General features: G+C 36.5%; 1 protein-coding gene across 3 annotated transcripts in view; it reads left to right on the top strand.

Annotated features, from left to right (window-relative positions):
* pappab (pregnancy-associated plasma protein A, pappalysin 1b) overlaps positions 1 to 18,715 on the top strand; it is a 105,178-nt gene that overhangs the window by 41,086 nt on the left and 45,377 nt on the right. For all 3 annotated transcript variants that reach the window (XM_051893731.1, XM_051893730.1, XM_051893732.1), the window contains 4 exons: positions 6,288 to 6,416; positions 6,636 to 6,727; positions 12,072 to 12,268; positions 17,337 to 17,444. In XM_051893731.1, the coding sequence (XP_051749691.1) occupies positions 6,288 to 6,416; positions 6,636 to 6,727; positions 12,072 to 12,268; positions 17,337 to 17,444 (526 nt within the window). The remainder of the gene's footprint in view (positions 1 to 6,287; positions 6,417 to 6,635; positions 6,728 to 12,071; positions 12,269 to 17,336; positions 17,445 to 18,715) is intronic.

The following is an 18,715-nucleotide window of genomic DNA, read 5'->3' as shown; positions in this document are numbered from 1 at the left end:
AGCAATTATTTGAAACAGAAATGACTTTTGTAACATTATCAATTTACTTTTGATCAATTTAATGCATCCTTGCTGAATAAAAGTATTTATTAAAAAAGGAAATGCCCCTAAACGTTTGAACGGTAGTGTATAATCATATTTATGATCAGCAAATAGTTTGCTACCTGAAATGAAAAGCATTACTACAGGCATGATTCTTGTCAGTTCCATTGTTGTTATTGTCCACTATCTGTTTTTCACCCTTCTTCTTCCTTTCAGTCCTCTATGTGGGTGGCCTTTGCTGAGTCCACACAGTCCTGATCCTTCATCGCTGTGTGACAATTAACTAGAGATCGTTTCATATCGTCCAGGAAAACAAGGGCCATAAAATGTTTTGTCAGCTCCATAGTGGCACAAAATTACATGGCCATTTCATCCTCCAGGTGCAAGCCTAGTTCGGCTCCAATAGAGGCAGGCAATCACTCATTGTGACTAGTGAAAGCAGCCCCAATCAAAGTGGTGTCTGGCTAAAAGAGGCAGGCTTCCTAATGAGAGCTCTTCAGTGTGGCGGGGGAATGTGCTGTAATATCTGATCTCAGCCAAAGAACAGCCGCTATAGATCACTGCTGCTATAGTATGGAGAGTGATTAAACAGCATGGCCTCTGAGAACCTCCAGACTGCTTCACACGCCTGTGTTTTCATTTTCAAATTTATCAGTATGATTGTCACAGAGCAACAAGACAAAGTGTTGTAAAAGAACACACGACTTAAAATGTATGCTGCATTCTCTAAGCATGTACATGATATGCAAATGTAACTTTATCTTGTGCATACAGTATCTTAAAGCTGTTGCATACATACATGAAGTTACTTAGTTTCTGTTGACAATAGCAAGGAACTAAAGCAGAGTCATGACTTCAGAATAGCTAAAGAAGTATCTATTCACAAGCAAGACATTCTGTGTTAGACATCTGTTTTTGTGCAGTGTCTTGTTGTTCCCCTCATCTTAAGAGATTGCGTCTTACCTACTTGAAGGTCAATATTGCAAGAATTCCACATTTTATACAGCTTTTCCCCAGAGCTGTCATGGATTCCAGCAGCGTGTTTCTCTTTCATTGATACAGCGTATAGTAAGCACCACTTGATGGATCTCTTGGGTTGAGTTGCGGTATGACCAAACAGCTGTGGTTTGGTAAATTATACGATTGAGGTTGTGTTGTTGTTTTATTTAGCCATGTGAACTCTGATTTTGATTTTAAATGACAAATTATTTCCACTCCTTTTGAAGTAATTAAGTTTTTAGATCATCATTCTCCTCCTAAACACTTCCAGCAGCGAGCAGCTGCACAGAGGGCTTAGCATTATGAGTTGCATCTCTTTGATTTCTTTTGAAGGTATACAGCGAATACTATAATATGATTTTTCCAGCATCTGGGCTGAAAGAGAGGAGTACCTTCACAAAGACTGGTTTTACTGAGGAGGATGAGTGTGCTCCTCTATAGAGCTCAATTACAAGCACCAGAAAAGACGGACTTATATATCTCACTCTTCTGCATAGCTTGTTTCAAAGTCCAGCTGCATTGAAGTGCAGACCACAAATATACAAAAAAAAGTTTTCATTCCATATTTAATAAATGCTAGATGACATTTCTAGTCTGAGCAAGACATTTTAATAATTAACACTTCAGATTAGCATGCCAAAAAATAACTGATTTTAAAGTCATACTTTAATTTTGACTTTAAACAACTTTTATACTGTACACCTCTCCCATGATATACATGTTTGGCATAAAGTCAGAATGTCAGGGTGATACAACTGCTCTAAAATTATAATAAAGGAAAAAAAGAAAAGTAATTTAGCAAATTTTTTAAATCATTTTTTAGAAAAACAATTGAACTGCTTTACTTATTATTAATACTTGAAAAATGTTTGTCAACCAAATCAATGTCATGTGATACAACCAACAAACTCATACAGAAACATTCATAAAGGAAAACAGGAAATTACATCATAATGTGTCAAGGTCTCTTAAAATATCGGATATTTTAAAGGTAGTTCAGTTTGTAAGATGTTATGTATATAGTTTATATTTATGAATTAATCATTTGTAAACATTTAAGATCTGTGTACTCTCATGTGATCATTTTGGTTACACTTTATTTCGATGGTCCACTTTAGACATTCTACTAACTATAAGTAACCCTGCAACTACATGTCAACTAACTCTCATTAGAGTATTAGTAGACTGTTAGTAGACTGTTATGTAGGGTTAGATGTTAAGGTTCAGGTTAGTAGAATAAGTTGACAAAGTTACTTATAGTCAGAATGTGTTGGAGCATCAAAATAAAGTGTTAGCAGATATTAAGCAGACAGTCTACTAATAATCTAATGAGAGTTAGTTGACATGTAGTTGCAAAGTTACTTATAGTTAGTAGAATGTCTAAAGTGGAGCATTGAAATAAAGTGTTACCTTAATTTTTACTTGATGATTACACCACAGAACATTTTTAAGTCATTAAAGTTAAACTTTTCATGAAAATAGTATAAACAAGTTTCAAAACCATAATGAAACATGAATACAAAGACATTTGTAAGAGCTCAAACACTTGTTTTAAAAATAAGTTCAACTTGCATGTCTCGAGACCTTGCTTTTTTTTTTTTTTTCATTGCCTGTGACTGTTTTTAACACAAAAATATGTTCTGTGTGAATGGCCCTTTATATGTCATTAACCCATATGGTAATATGGGAATGAAAAAAAAAAACTCTGGACAGATGAAAACCTACGAGGTTAGAAGCTAACTTATTATGATTTCAGGAAGTGAAACTAGTCATATTTATACCCAGAGGTTTGAGCTGCTTTAGTGTCTGGTTACTGTCTTGTTTAACTGCCAGTCTGCTTCCTGAACATTGTCAGTGTTTCACACTCCCACCCTGTTGACTTAAGAGTGAAGGGCTCGTAGCTACAGTGTTTTCCCACACTACTGTGGGGTATCCCACATGGGAATAGCGATGATGTCATGAGCTAGCACAAATTCCAGCACAGAGCCTTGAAAAATGTTGTTATCGTCCTTAAACACAACGACAGGAAGGTGCTGTGATAGATTGCAACATCTGAATTGTTACTCTTATGTGACTTTAAAATTTCATTTGAACATTTTCTTCATTTCCAGTGTTTCATGTACTGTGTCTTTGCTATAAAACATTTAATATATGCAAGTTTATTTTTTAAGAATGATCTCTTCTGAGTGTTTTTAGTAATGCACAAAAGCTATAGTTGCTCAAATAAATGATTATGATTTCACAAACAAACAGCCTCGCCGCAAATTCGTAATGTAGCCACAAGATATTGATGGCTAAATTGATACTTACTCGATTCAACGGGCAAAATATCCTTTCCTCGTTGTGGAAGCCGAGCCAACGGTCTACCTCAGGAGTCACTGTGGCTGTTAAGGATAGCAGCAGTACTCTTTTAGCTTTGCTCTGCCTCTCCACAACAAACATGTCTTAGAAAAACACAGCCACAAGACCACATTGCGGGCCAAGATCTTCCAGCTTCTGCCTTTAGGGGTTGGCTCAGACTCTGCATGCAGTTCTAGCAAAGTGTCCTCTGGCGCTCAGCAGTTCTCACACCACTGAGGCTCTCTGACCCATATTTGACTGTTTGGGAAGTCTGCAGCTGGAGGAGCTTGTGGGGTTTTAGAGCCTCATGGTGGAGCTGATTGAGTCGAATGTACCTGAACCAGCTGTGAGGCTTTCCGCACACTGCGCAATCCCTCCAAGTTTGTGTTCCTGCAGGCGGAAAGTTAAAGCGGTGTAAAGGATCTGAGAAGCATATGTGCAGACAGAGGTTTAAGGGTTGATCTGAGTCACGATTAAAATGTTCCCCATAAGCGGCTGGGTCAATAGCAGGAAGATTTAAGGACTGGTAATGCAGACATATGGGCGTATTGTCCAAGAGAAAAGTGCTATACCACCCCCTCTGCCTCCCCAATTGATCCTCCACCACCATTCTCCGTTGCTCTATTCTTGCCATTTCATTGTGAGGTGAAGATAAATAGATTAAAAGAGGAAATGCATTTTATGGGATGGGGGGGTCTTGGGTTATTTGGGTGGTCCGTATGCTGGATCCTACGCTGCTTTATGTTGAGCTTATGCCTGCATTATATTGTACACATTTGAAAATGGCATTTTAGTTGCAAAACACTCTCTGTCCACACTAGCATTTTCCAAAAGTTTCACAGTGAAATACTGAAAAATGCTAAAATCATCTGACTCCACATGTGTAAAATGTAATAAAAGCTCACTGAGATGATTTCAAGAGACCAGACATAATAAAGTTCTCATTTAATTAGCAAAATATTCCAGGACTTAGTGGTGCGTCCCGGTCATACTCAATCGCCATTCCATGTATGGTCTAAACCGCAATTGCCCTCATGTTTTGCAGCAGGACAGCAAATGGAGAAATGTAATATGAAGATTGTACAAAGTAACATTTATATTTAGCAACACTAAAAGTGACTAGCACATAGCAGGCACATACAGTAAACATAGATATCTAACATTCCAGTATGCGTCACATGACTAAACCTGCATCATCGTTTTCAAATACTTCCATTTTCACAGTCCATACTACAACGCGTAAACAGCATTTTATAATTTATACACTTGAGAGAGTGTCTTCAGAAATCTCCTTTTTTTGCAGGACAAAAATGCCATTTCGGTGTGGACAGGAGGCCAAAATGTAGAGAAAAAGATGTTTTCAAATATATCTGGATTTGTGTAGAGCCCGGCACAGATGATGACTAGAACTTTACCTTGCGCTGTTTCAGCTGAGTCTTGAGCTTCATGTACCTGAAGGGTTGTATTACAGTCATGACGAGTGCCAAGTACAGCACGCTTTGTACTCTATATAGAGTCACATTACAATAGCCATACTTTCTTAGCATCTAATTGCTGGTGCTTGAGGATAAAAGGAGACAGTATGTTTTGCACGAAATCCCTTAAATTAAATGGACTGAGTGCTTATCGCCCTATATAATGGCAAACATTAGAACTGTCCCATAAACACTCATTCCAAAGCAATTTTCCATCTCTCAGCTTTAAATATTTAAACACTGTTAATATCTTAACAAACATAGGTAGAGGTAAGCAGATTGCTATTAAAGGTTTGATAAAGTAATTTCTATATACTTATGTTTTTTGTGATATATTTTTGATATGGAGATATTATAGAAAAAGTGTGCACATTCTATAATAAAGTGCAAATATATAATAAAGTGATTAAAAATGACAGTACTTGTCATGTTTTGCTGAAGTACTTATATCCCAATTCAGAGGCTGCATCCTTCAAAGGACGCAGATTTCAAAGGCCACACAAAGTTTGGACCGACCTTTTTTTAAATGGGGCGGTCTAGCCTACGGAGGGTTGTTCTTGTCATCTAGCAACTGTGACAGCTGTCATTGATGAGCGGCAGTAACATCTGTACTGGACTTTTTTGAAAGTTATATTAAACTGTTTGAAAACAAAACAGGGTTCACAAACTAAATATGTTCACCCTGGTCCATTTCTGTACATAATAAAGAGTATAAACTAAATCTTAGTAAGATTAAAAGAGTTACATCACACAAAAGTAAGTTGAAACCCAATACTTACATTTAAAAGTGTAATCCAGCAATTTCTCTCTCTCTCTCTCTCTCTCTCTCTCTCTCAAAAAAAAAAAAAAATCCTGTTTTTACTGGCACGCAATGAATTTTGGGCTAGACTAGGCCGTAAAAGATCCATCTGTTGTATCTTTCATTGCCTGGGAAACAAAAGACACATTTCGAGGCCGCATTTGAAGGAGCCTTCATATTGGAACAGCCTTCATCGCACAGCTGTGACACAGTTGGCCTTCTTTTGCGGCCTTCGAAGGATGCAGCCTCTGAACGCAGCTATAGAAAGCATGTGAGCAATATGCACTTCTGTTCACTAGTGTCTTTGGTGACAGAGCTCTAACTTGTAATCTAACTTTTATCTCTAATAAAGCATTTAAAAAAAAACTATTGAAACATATGTACACTACCATTCAAAGGATTTGTTTTAATGTTTTTGAAAGGAGTCTCTTATCCTCACCAAGGCTGCATTATTTTGATCAAATATACAATACAAACAGTAATATTATGGGCCTCACAACCTTTTATTCAACTACATTTTTAGGAATGCAAGCATAAATTTGGGAGGTTTGGGCTTCCCTAAACCACCCCATAATTTGCACCTTGTATGCAAGTTAAAAAACATATTAATAGCTCTTGTTTATGTGTTCCAGGGACTTGAAGCCTGATGAAACATACACCTACCATGTGCTGACAGTGTCTAGAAGAGCAGAAAGTGAACAGTCTCCACCTCTCTCTCACCAGCTGGGCTCACCCTACTGTGGAGATGGACTCATCCAAAAGTCAGTTTACTTTCTTTACTCTCACTGCATTCACATCATTTTGAATGCAGTGCTCACACACTTTTTTTCCCCTCAAATTTATGCAGTAACTTATGTATTTGAAATGAAAATTCCCAGTATATCCCAGTGTGTTTTGCAACCAGCAGCAATGTAGCAGTAAGTTTTTGTGTGTGTGTGTGATGTAACTCTTTTAATGACTTAAATGTGTTTGCCTTTCAGATATCTTGGAGAGCAATGTGATGACATGAACTTCGCTAACGGAGATGGCTGCTCAAACCAGTGCAAGAAAGAGCCGTTGTTCAACTGTGTTGGTACGTGACCGTCATCTGTAGGTAGAAATGTTAAAGGAATAGTTCATAAACTTTGTCTTTATTTACCCTTATGTCATTCCAACCCATATATGTATTTTTTTCTGGGGAAAACAAAGGGAAAATTTGTGAAAAATCTTGGCACAGCTCTTTTCTATACAGTGACGTTCATAGCCGTTCAAGTTTCAGTCTGTATCTCACACAAAGCTATTGTATGGCTTCAGTACACTCTGGAAAATAGTGCAGTAGACTTTTGGTGCTTTAAGGTTTTTTTTATTCTTCTTTTGGGAACTTGACAGACGTGTTAAAACAGTTCTATAACTTCAAAATACCTCCTTTTGTGTACGGCAAAAAACAAAACAAACAAACCAAAAAAACAGCATATGGGTTGAGAATTACTTTTACAATAAAGTAGACGTATAATAAAGTATATAAGTGTAGCATCAGTTTGATTGATGTTTTGCTTCAGCAGCATTTAGCTGTATTGCTCATTACTTCTCAGCACTCTATTGATGTCAGTTCTACCCGAGTGCCCAGCCATCAATCTCATGGCTTCAGCCTGTCATCGGTGTCACACAGTGTCCTACACTGACAATGTGTGAAAGAACGAGAAAGTTCTGTTGTACTATCTCTTTATAGCACAAAACTTGTTAGTTGGTTGTGATGTTAATAGAGTGCTTTGAGTTGTGAGCTAATCAGTTCTGTCAAAACAATTGGCCGCATAATTGGACCCTCTTACAGGCATTTAAGTCCTCTCACAAAAGACTTTACTCTTTGCTGTAGAGCTCTAAGATCTGCCTAACGAGCACTAGCGGACCTTTGTGGCACTTCTTCCTGTTAGCAGTAATGCAACAATCCCCTTTTCTTCTAAACGTGTGGACGGAAAGCTGGAGTGGAGTAAAAAAAGACAGAGAGAAGAAAGGCAGAAAAGGAAGAACAGATAAGAAAGGTTTTTGAAGTTTGCTGTTGAATGTAGCCAACATTCATCTAGCTGAAGTCTTGTCTGACCTCTAGGACACCTCTAGAAGTCTGAGGTTGCACTAGTGCCCGACAGTGCTTAATTGGCAGTTCCGCTTTTTTTGGAGTAGGTTCAATGAGTTCGCATCTTTAGCTGCCTTAAAGGAACAGTTCACACCAAAATTTTAATTTTGTCATTTACATCAAAAAATGGGAAAATAAATTCACATAAATGTCACAGAGACTTCACTTTCATGGATGAATCTTGTTGTTGTTGTAGTTGTAATCTTTCAATTATTCCGTTCACAAGCATTGTCTAAATGATTTGTTTATAAATCAAACTGATCTGGTTCTCAAAGTCATCTCACTCCAGTTGCAACAGTTAACAGTTCACTGGTTTAGAAAATATTCTGTAAATAACAGCTTTTCAGTCTGTTTCAGTCTGTTCATCACATAAAACTATCACATGGCTTTAGAAAACTTGAAAAAAAGTGCACGAGTCACATGGATCAATTTCATGACACTTTGAAGCTTCAAATCTTCAGTCTTTGATATGTTTAATGTCTATGATATTGTCGAGTATGTAACTCGCTTTTCAAAAATTAACAAAACCAAAAACATGCATGTTTTTGAACGAATCGGGTGAGTGAATGATTCAGTGACCCCATATATTCTGGCTGCATCAGAAATCACATACTCTCTGAGTAGGTACTTTTGAATAAGTAATTACTTTGCAACCACTAAAAAGTATGTTATATGTAGAATAAATATGTGTAGTATGAATGTAATTCAAACATACTAAATTCTGTCGTTTTAGTATGTTTGTACTGTCTTGTGACCAGTGTTGGGTAAGTTACTTCAAAAAAGTAATTAATTACTAATTACTAATTACATCATCAATGTTGTATTTAACCGGATAGACAATAGAAAGGAAACTCTTTTAATAATTTAGTCAAACATGGAATAGTTTAGCCTTTTATAGCTTTTTAAAACATTTTAACTTTATTAAAACATATACTATAATACTTTTATTTACTTTAAAATACTCAAATTTTTTTAGTAACAAATAGGGATGTCACTATACCAAAAATCTAGTAGTCAGTACCGATACCACCAAAAGTGCACAATACTCGATACCACGGCTATATATTTTTTTCCAGGTAGGTCTAATAGTAGTAAGTAAAAATACCACAGAAATTGAATAATCAAATATAAAATAACTCTGCATAGTCATAACTGTATAAATTAAATATAGATTAATCCTTATTAAAGTTTTTATTTTGTTGTTTAATTATCATTTATAATACAGACAGCCAATAGTAGTCAATAGCATGTTTTAAAGGCTGCTGGCACTAAGACCTAATGGATGGAGACAATATGATGTTACACATGCTGTTCACATTCACATAACCAACGCGAATATACGACAAGACGGGCATTTTGACATAACTGTGTGTGTATTTGAACGTTTATGTGTAATAAACTATGAAAATTTGACACTCGCAAGAGTCAGCTATGTGTGTGCGCTTTGGTTGAGAGCGTACTTACTTGAGACCGTCTCTTTTAGAGAGCGCGCGCAGTTTTTTCTCCCTAGGACATAGCTTACATTTTACCGTAATGTTCTTGCCTACCTGTGTCAAAAAAGTGAAGTAATTTGAATATTTCCATTCTGCCAAACAGCCACTCGCTTCTGGCGACATCTTCAGAGATCGACTACGCAGCCACCTGGTGTGAAGTTGCGAACTCACGCGCAACTGCACTACAGCTAACGATTTTAAAGAGGCAGCGTTCACTTTTACCTTTAGATGACAAATTTAGATTTTAAATTCAATATTGATTTAAACAGAACTGTTGAACTAATTTACAGTATGTAACGCAAGTACATTATAAGTAACTGTAATTAAATTACCTAAAAATGAACAGTAATCCCTTACTTTACTTTTTCAGTGGATAAGTAATTTAATTACAGTTACTTAATAAAGCGTTACACACAACACTGCATGTGACCTACAAGTCACTTCACTGCCATTCACAAAATCCTATCCTGTGGCCTCATGGGATAGTAAAGTGTCCATCATATGCACACTTCAGAATCTTGGTGGTAGTAGTAGGTCAACCAGTGCATTTAAAAAAAAAATCACCTTTTGCTTTCCATTGGAAAAAAAAAAAAAAAAAAAAAAAAAAGTAGCTATACATGTTTGGAACTACATGAGGGTAAGTCAATGAAGAATTTTCAGTTTTGGATAAACTGTCACTTTAAATAATGGCCACTGACTTTCAGCACATTCTACTTGCTTTGCAGATCAGTTTTTTTTTACATCTTTGTGTGGAAAGTTGGAGCTCTCTATGTCACTTTCAACAACATCTCAATTTTTGGTTGGTTGCTTTGTCCAAAATAGCAAAACGCTTGACAGAAATAAAATAACTTATCTCAGCTTAATGTTTTTGTGCAACTTGCATTTATGTTGAACGAACCCCAAGGCAAACCTCTGATCAAGCAGAAGGGCAAAGATCTATGGTTACGTCAACTTTGCGCTTCTAGATATTTTCCAGCGTGTTTTTAACGTGTCACGCGAACCGTACGCAGTAACACAGTATTAATAAAACACTTCCTGTGCCTTTTTAGTACAGGAAGTGATGTGACAAGGTGCAGCATGGATCCTGCTGCCCTTTACACATAGTAGCTTCCTTTGAATGATGTACTGCGACTGCTGTGCGCCTGAGGATGCCTTTAACTTTACATAGTCTGTCCTTGTTAATGTTGTTTGGAGCCTGCTGGGGAAAGAGTGTTTGATTTGATAAGTGAACATCTTGCAAAAATGTTTCCTGACTGCTGTTAGCATTGATTGACACCTCGTAGCTGTTGATTACCAGGATGGCTGGACTGAACAGGTGACAGAACGATGCAGTCAAAAGCATAAAAGCATTCCCTTAGTGTCAGCTATACTCGTTCAAATTTTGCTGACACCTCAGGGCCTGGGTAAAGGCAGGAATGGGACATATCAGGGAACAAAACAAAGAACAAACAACACAAAACAATATTTTGAAAGGGTAGACCTCTTATTAAAAAGAAGCTTAAAGTCCTTCACCTGATAATGGTAGTGGGATTTTAATTGAGGTGATCATTTTGCTGGAAATGTGTCTGGGCTGCTGATACATGAAGTGCAGTCATAAAAGATAATCAATCTGTCATCATGAATGATGATTTATGACTGTCCTTGTTTGAAAGCCAGTAAAAAAATAGAGCGTGTATTAACACTGTGAAGTAATGCCAAGTAAAACAATGAGTGCTCTAAACAATCTTTATGACAAACTAAAGAGAATGTCCTGTACTTATCTCAATTAAAAGTCAGCTGTTTATAATCCTAAAAGGAAAAATGGGTTTCACTTTATTTCGATGGTCCCTTTAACACATTCTGTTGACTGTAAGTAACGTGGCACCTACATGTCTACTAACTCTCATTAGAGTATTATTAGAGTATTAGTAGACTGGTAGGGTTAGAATAAGTTGACATGTAGTTACAAAGTAGTCAGTAGAATGTATGTTGGAGAACCATCACAATAAAGATTTGGCAGATATTAAGCAGAGAGTTTACTAATACTCTAATGAGAGTTAGTAGACATGTAGTTGCAAAGTTACTTATATTCAGCAGAATGTTCAAAAGGGACCATCAAAATAAAGTGTTACTAATATTATTACAATAACTTTTATTACAATAATAATTATTGTTAAAATGATTTATTTATTTGAATGATATTCAGATTGCTGAAGTGCAATTTATTTAGCGTTTCCTTTCAAACGTTCAAAGTTCTTCTTGTTTTTACTTTTTTTTTAATGACAACATGTAGGCTACAGTAAGTGAGATCATTTTAAAACTGCACAGTCCTAAGATTTGTTGTTATAATTTAAACTGTTAAAATACCACCTAGTTATTACCCACACAAGTATTTATTTAGCAAAAACGTTTTTAAATATTTATTTGCATATTATTTCAGGACACTTTTCCCAAGCGAAATACAATCATCCCTTAATCCAAGGCTGAATGAATAAATAACTAGTGACCATACCAAATTTCAGTGTTTCAAAAAACAAAACAAAACAAAAAACAGTCAAATTAGTATAAATTAAGGATTTTTTTTAATTATTACTTAAAACTGCAGATGATTGTTTTGAGGCACATGAGTAGAGTGTTTTAGGTGGTCTGAAATTTTTGTTTCACAAGTTGTCCGCCACCTGAAAATGTCTGAGAACCACTAGGTTAAAGCTGAGGACAGGATTAACTGTTACCAGCTCTAACAGTCTGCTGATCACAGCATTTGAAATGGGATTTTTATGCAGTGGTTCAGTATTACTCTCATACCGGTTCATCTCTGCCTCTCTCCTCCGAAGATGAGCCCAGCTTGTGTTACTTCTACGACGGTGATGGTGTGTGTGAGGACTTTGAGCGGGAGGCGAGTGTAAGGGACTGTGGTCTCTATACCCCGAGCGGCTTCCTGGATCAATGGGCCACTGCGGTGGAGGTGTCCAATGAGGAGAAGATGCACTGTCCAGCAGAGGTGGCTGTTGGATATCCTGCAGTGACGAAGGTGAGACCACATACTCACTGTGTATGCTTAAAGTGACACTGGCCTGGTTTCACAGACAGGGTTTAGATTAAACCAGGATTTGGCCTAAGTTCAATTAGGACATTTAAGTAGCTTTTATAAACATACCATAGAAAAAAAAAAAAAAAAACATTACTAATGTGCATATTGAGACAAAACAATGGCACTGACGTATTTTTAAGATGTGTGCAAGTTGCTTGTCTGGGACTAGGCTTAAGTCTTGTCTGTGAAACCGGGGTAGGAACTTTTACAAGCATACCTTCACATGTGCACATACTGTACACTCCCTGTAGGATGTGTTGAAGACCCCATAAAAAGTTCATGACATCATGTCAGTGTTTATATATATATATATATATATATATATATATATACACTATAGTATGTATATTTTGCATATGGGTCATTGACAAATAAGATTTTTAAAATTGTAAAAAAAACTAATGGAGATATAATTAATTTTGTTTTATGTAGTTTTATGAAGTGTTAACAATGAGATTATGTGGTTTTTATAATCAATTAACACTGTTTTTGTCTTTTTTTTTTACAAGATTGACAAAATATGTCACCAAAAAAGTCATCTGGTTTAACCAAAATTTCAGTTTTACCGAATGACACTATTGGTTATACCGAATGAAAATATTTTCAAACAATGCTAACAGGCTGATATCTAGCTAACTATCTAGCTAGCAAAAGGACAATCAAACATTTTATATTTAGTACAAGTTTTTTAAATATTACAACATTTTCCATGTTTTATAGCAGTTGTACCGAATGACCTCATGTTTCAGGACATGCATATGAGCAAGTGAAAACATGATTTTTTTCAAATAGTTAAGAGAGAGTTAGTAACTTTGCTTCACAACCATGTGGTCCTTTGCAGGTGTCTGAATGATGTCATGTCCTGTCACATGATATTGATCCAAAATGGTCCCTTTATATTGGTTACTCTGAATAACATCAATGAAATTCTTTTTTCCAGACATTCTTTCTCATAACAAAGCAATGACTTCTACACATAATTTTAATACCATTTTGCACTATGTTGATATATGATGTTATAAAATCATGCCAGAATAAAAAATATATACATTTATTACATTTTAAGATATTTTAATCACTAATAAAATGGCTGTATTGGCCTTTGGACGGTTAAACTGAATGACTTTTTGACACTTCAAAATCTTTAAAATACCTTTATATGTAGCAAAATATAATTTAAACCTTTTGGATTCAATAAAAGTGATCTAGTTGTACTACCTTACATACTTTGGATGTCATATCTTTGTTTTTTTATTATTTATTTTTATTATTATTAAGGCTTTTGGACAAAACAATATGGGTCAAATGACCCATATACTATTGTAGTTTTTCTTAATAATTTGAATTTACTTTTATTTTTAGTTTTCTTTTTAATTTGAGTTTGATTTTAGCAATTTTGTTTTGTTCTGTTTAAATATTACTATTTGTTTTAATATTTATTTTAGGACAGCTTTAGTTTTTAATTATCTAGTTAGTATTTTTAATGATTAAACCTAAACTTTTTTTCAGTTAGTTGCAGAGGTAACATTTCTATTATTATTTTTTAAATCTAATATTATTTAGTTTTATTTTATTCCAGTTGTATTTCATTAAAAAAAAAAAAAAAAAAAAATGTTTTTAATGGTTTTAGTTTTAGTTAACAATAATAACCCTGCATCATGCTCCACTACACAAATGCTCTCTAGAATGAGAATGTCCCTCCCATTAATATCACCTGTAACCGATTAGCAAGAAGCAAATCATTATGCATTATCTAAAGGCTAATGGCTATTTTTTTAAGTCCCATTCAAACTTCCTGTTTTAATAGGAAAACACATAGGCACAGGAAAGGAAACCACTTGCCAAGCCATTTTATGGGGTCTTTCAAGGAGAAATGGTGGCTTATTGAAATGAGCAGTTAGTATTTATGACCGCAAGTGGCTCTTTTAACTTAAAACAGAAAAAACTCAGATCTAAAATATTGTGTTTATATTGACGATGAAGTCAGATTGAAATGTGCAGTTTTTCACAATAAATGGCTGAGAAGCACATTCTGTTAAGGAGAGATTTGAGACACTGCTCTAACCCTTCACACATGGAAGTAGTAAAGAATTGGCTCTTTCTGAGGGACGTCTAAAAAAACTGTGTTGTTTTACTCCCTGGATATTTCAACATGATACATTTGTAATTTTACAGTTTTATTGGCCACTTCTACTCCTCCTCTCCCCCCTCTCGTGATGTTTGTGGAGCGCGAGTCTCCTGCGCCCGAAATCGTGCAAGCTCCTGAATTAATCATGTCACAAAACTATTCCTATCATGCTGTGCGCAACCTAAGGATTTATGGCACTGAGAAATGCCCATTTTTCACAGTTGAGCTTGAACCTCATTGTTGCTTGAAAATGTGTATTGTGGCTCATAATGGGAAACGGTGGCACATAGGTTACAATGACTTTGAATAGTTAGTCTTGCCAATAAACCTTTGTGTGGAGTTTGTACTTTCACTTCATGGTCTTGCAAGTTTTTTTTTTACATGAATGTAAATCCGTTCGAGTTGGAAACAGACTTGCAGCTTATGTGAATCAGTTGGTTATCAATGTTAGTGGCATATCAGAATGACTAATTGCTTCTTCACTTATTGTGTGGCACAGCAGCCAACGAAGTTTCAGTACGGACTGCGTACAGTAGTGTACTTGAATCAATGGAGGGGAGGTGGTGGAGCAGGGAACGGTGTCACTGAGGTTACTGTGGCGTGCTGAGAGAGAGAGATAAAGAGAGAGAAAAAGAGAGAGGAATCTCAGGAGACTATGAAGAGCGAAGCGAGGAGTGCAGAAACGAACATCCTCTCATTCTCTTTTTGCACCCTATTTCTCCCTTTCTACGTCTCTTTTAAGCATTACATCAGAATTCTCTAGTTTTGCGGCTAATTTTGTAACGGTTTCATTCAAATTTTATAAGGCATTTAGAGATGAAAAAGATGTTATGAATCCCCCTGCTCCAGTCAGCTCTCTCCCCGCAGAGCTGTCTTAGAGTAGTGAATGAAGTGAATTGCCGGTCTCTCAATCTAATTCATGTAATATTACATCACCTCTAGATCTGTGAACTGTAAGATGATTCCACTTCGAGAGACAAATTTATTTCTGTCTAGAAAGATTATGTCCATATGAAATGTAAGAACTGGTGAAATGTTTTAAATTGTTTAAAAAAATTAAATGATGACACTAACAAAGAATGACCTGCATTAATACTATGTTTTATCTTCACTTGTATTATGTGTCTTCACTTGTTTTCAGTAAAAAAAAATAAAATAATAATTTACTCAAATCACAAAAACTCTTCAAATATATCTGCAGTATATGTAATCAAAATGTTGAGAAATGTATGCTTTAAAACAAGAAAAAATTCTCATTTAATTAAGCAAATTAGATGAATTAATTACAGAAAATCAAAATCTTATTTCTTATCTGTAATACGGTTTCTTTTGTACTGATTGAGTCATATATGTATCTGTAGAAAATAAAATGAACTATTTTTCTAAAGAAAAATAGAAAACAGATTTTCTAGAAAAAGCAGATTTTCAACTTGAAGTGAGGTTTGAAGCGCCTTGAGGCTCTCAAGTTGATGTTAAACAGAGAGATAAATGTTTGGAGGGGAAATGATGTCAATGTAAAGGCCAGACAGTTACCAGCACAGCTTTACTGCTGACCAAGCAGAAAATACCCTCTGCATATACTACCCCAAAAATCCTGGGGACGTCAAATTGTGCAGCTGTAGGAGAGAGCATAAGCGATACCACTGCTGCCCTGATCTGCTCCCGCTGCTGTTGCACATACACAAACATCGAACACATAATTAGTGCCATTTACTCTGTGAGGAAGCATGCAGCTCACCAGTGTCACCTAGCGTTGCAACACTGTCACCCCACAGTTGGGTTCAAGGGGTTCAGTGAGGTTCTCTGTCACATTATTCTACAGTGAAATGAAATACACTCGATGCAATTCACCGTGAAACAAGGGCAAAGATTTTAGAAGACTTGGACTAGGAGTTAGCTGTTCAGTTAAAATGCCACTAGAAAGGCAAATAAATAAAAAAAACAGGCTTTTACATGAAAACTGGGTTTTAGATTTTCATCTAAATATGGATAGAAATGAGGTAAAAAAAAAATACAAATAAAACAAGGCAATAAACAAAATGTTGCATAGAAGAGTACCGTGTTTGTTTCTTTTTTTTTTTTCTTTTTTTCTTCTTCTTTTTTTTTTTTTTTTTTGCTCTGTCCTGAAAAAAATATTGAAAAATTGTCATTTTGAGCTTTTTTTGTTGATATAATGTCCTCATTTGCCCTTAATGTCAGAAAACTGTTACCGGCAGTGTACAGAACTTTCATTCCGATCCAACATGACCCTCCCTGTAAGCTTGTATGATTGGTGAACTTCATTCTCACACAGAGAGTCAAACTTCTTAATTTGAGTAATTCTGAAACTCAACAGTCACTAGAGTTTGGGCCAGTTCTGATCCTATTGCAGTGTGCTCACAGTTCTCAGAGGGTAGTAGGTCAGTTCTCCCTGTTTACCCGGATTTCACTGGCTTTCAGTTTGATCTGGAGTGGCACTTTAACCTGGCCACTTGTGGGGCTAATTGTGAACTTCCAGAACTTCCAGCCTCATCATTACTCTGTTTTAGTGCTTTTATATAGTGCTAAAATATATATAAGCACTATTTTATATATATATATATATTATATATATAGTGAAATACAATTTAAAATAAAGTTTTCTATTTTAATATATTTTAAAATGTAATTTATTCCTGTGGTGGCATGCTGCTGAACTAATATTTCTTCTTATTATCAATGTTGAAAACCAATGTGCTGCTTAATATTTTTGTGGAATCTGTGATACATTTTTACAGGATTCCTCTTGGAAACATACAATCAGGATGTACATCACTTATCCTCAGTTATTTGACAATTTTAATGACCAAATTCAATAAGGAAGATAAAAACAATAAATATGTCTTGTGTTTGTTAACTCAGAGCTGTCAGTCAAAGGTGTTTGACCTGTCACATGGCGTGTCTCAGTATGCTTGGTTTCCTTGTGTGGAGTCTCAGCAGCACAGCTGGACTTCGCAATATTGGCTAAAGGTAAGAGATGGCTAATTATGGTGATCTCTCTTTTTGCTTTCAGTTGAACAGATTGATGTAATATCACATCAAGTACATAAATCAGTATAATGATGTGACTTTCCTTCTTGAAGCACGTGTGTATTCAGTCCAATGGCATGGCGGGACGTCCTCCTATAGCGTGTGACGTCATGACCAGGAAGCTATAAAGCGCACAGAGACCAAAAAATGTCAGCTCGTGTGCCTTTAGCAAGTGCTCTGAGTTCATAATTGTCTGTCCAATTGTTGTTGTTTGTCCCATAGGAAGCATATATATTAGAAAATAAGTGAAATGGCGAGCAAACAGCGTTTTAATTCGTGTTTTTCTCCCTGCCCTCGCCACATCATGGGTGGGGATACACACGATTTATGTGTTGTTTGTTTGGGAGCAGAGCATGCATGGTCAGCTCTCAAGGGATTGTGCTCATTTTGAGCGGTTACCTCTGAGAACGCTCCGGTCGATCTATAACAATAATAAATAATAATAATAATATGTTACATTCATACAGACCCGACAGACCCGAGGACTGGTTTGTCACGATAGATCTTAAGGACTCATACTCCATATATCCATCCTTCCTCAACACAGCAAGTTACTCAGGTTCACTTTCGGGGGTGAAGCTTACCAGTATCGGGTTCTTCCTTTTGGCCTAGCCTTGCACTCCGCACCTTCACGAAAGGCGTGGATGCTGCTCTGGCTCTGTTGCCACTCCAGGACATTTGCGTACTGAACTATGTCGATGATTGGTTGATTCTGGCTCAATTGGAGCAAATGGTGGTTCGGCATCGAGATGTCATCCTCATCCATACGAGGGAGTTAAGGCTGAACGCCAAGAAAAGTGTGCTTTCTCCATTACAGAGGACCACCTTCTGGGAGTAGTATGGGACTCGACGATGATGCAGCCATGTCTGTCACCCGCTCCTACTGAGTCGATCCTTTCAGCCATAAACAATATAAAGCTAGGCCACTCCATCACTGTCAAACAGTTTCAAAAACTGTTAGGTCTGATGGCCTGCTGTACAGACCTTTGCAGTGGTGGCTCAAGACCAAGGGGTTTACCATAAGGGGTGAACCCATTTCGCATGATCAAGGTTACACGCAAGGGCTTTAGATGGGGTCCATCGAATATTTGTAGCCTCATTCTGGCCGGCCTGAGTATGGCTTTCGGACCTGATGTCTCTCCTCGACGACTCTCCATGGGAGATTCCCTTCAGGAGGGGCCTTCTCTCTCAGGCAGGGGGCACAATCATAT

Source organism: Ctenopharyngodon idella, chromosome 5 (genome assembly GCF_019924925.1).
Source record: "Ctenopharyngodon idella isolate HZGC_01 chromosome 5, HZGC01, whole genome shotgun sequence".
NCBI classification, from domain to species: domain Eukaryota; kingdom Metazoa; phylum Chordata; class Actinopteri; order Cypriniformes; family Xenocyprididae; genus Ctenopharyngodon; species Ctenopharyngodon idella.
The sequence above is the reverse complement of the archived record's forward strand: the minus strand, read 5'-3'. Positions and strand labels throughout refer to the sequence as shown.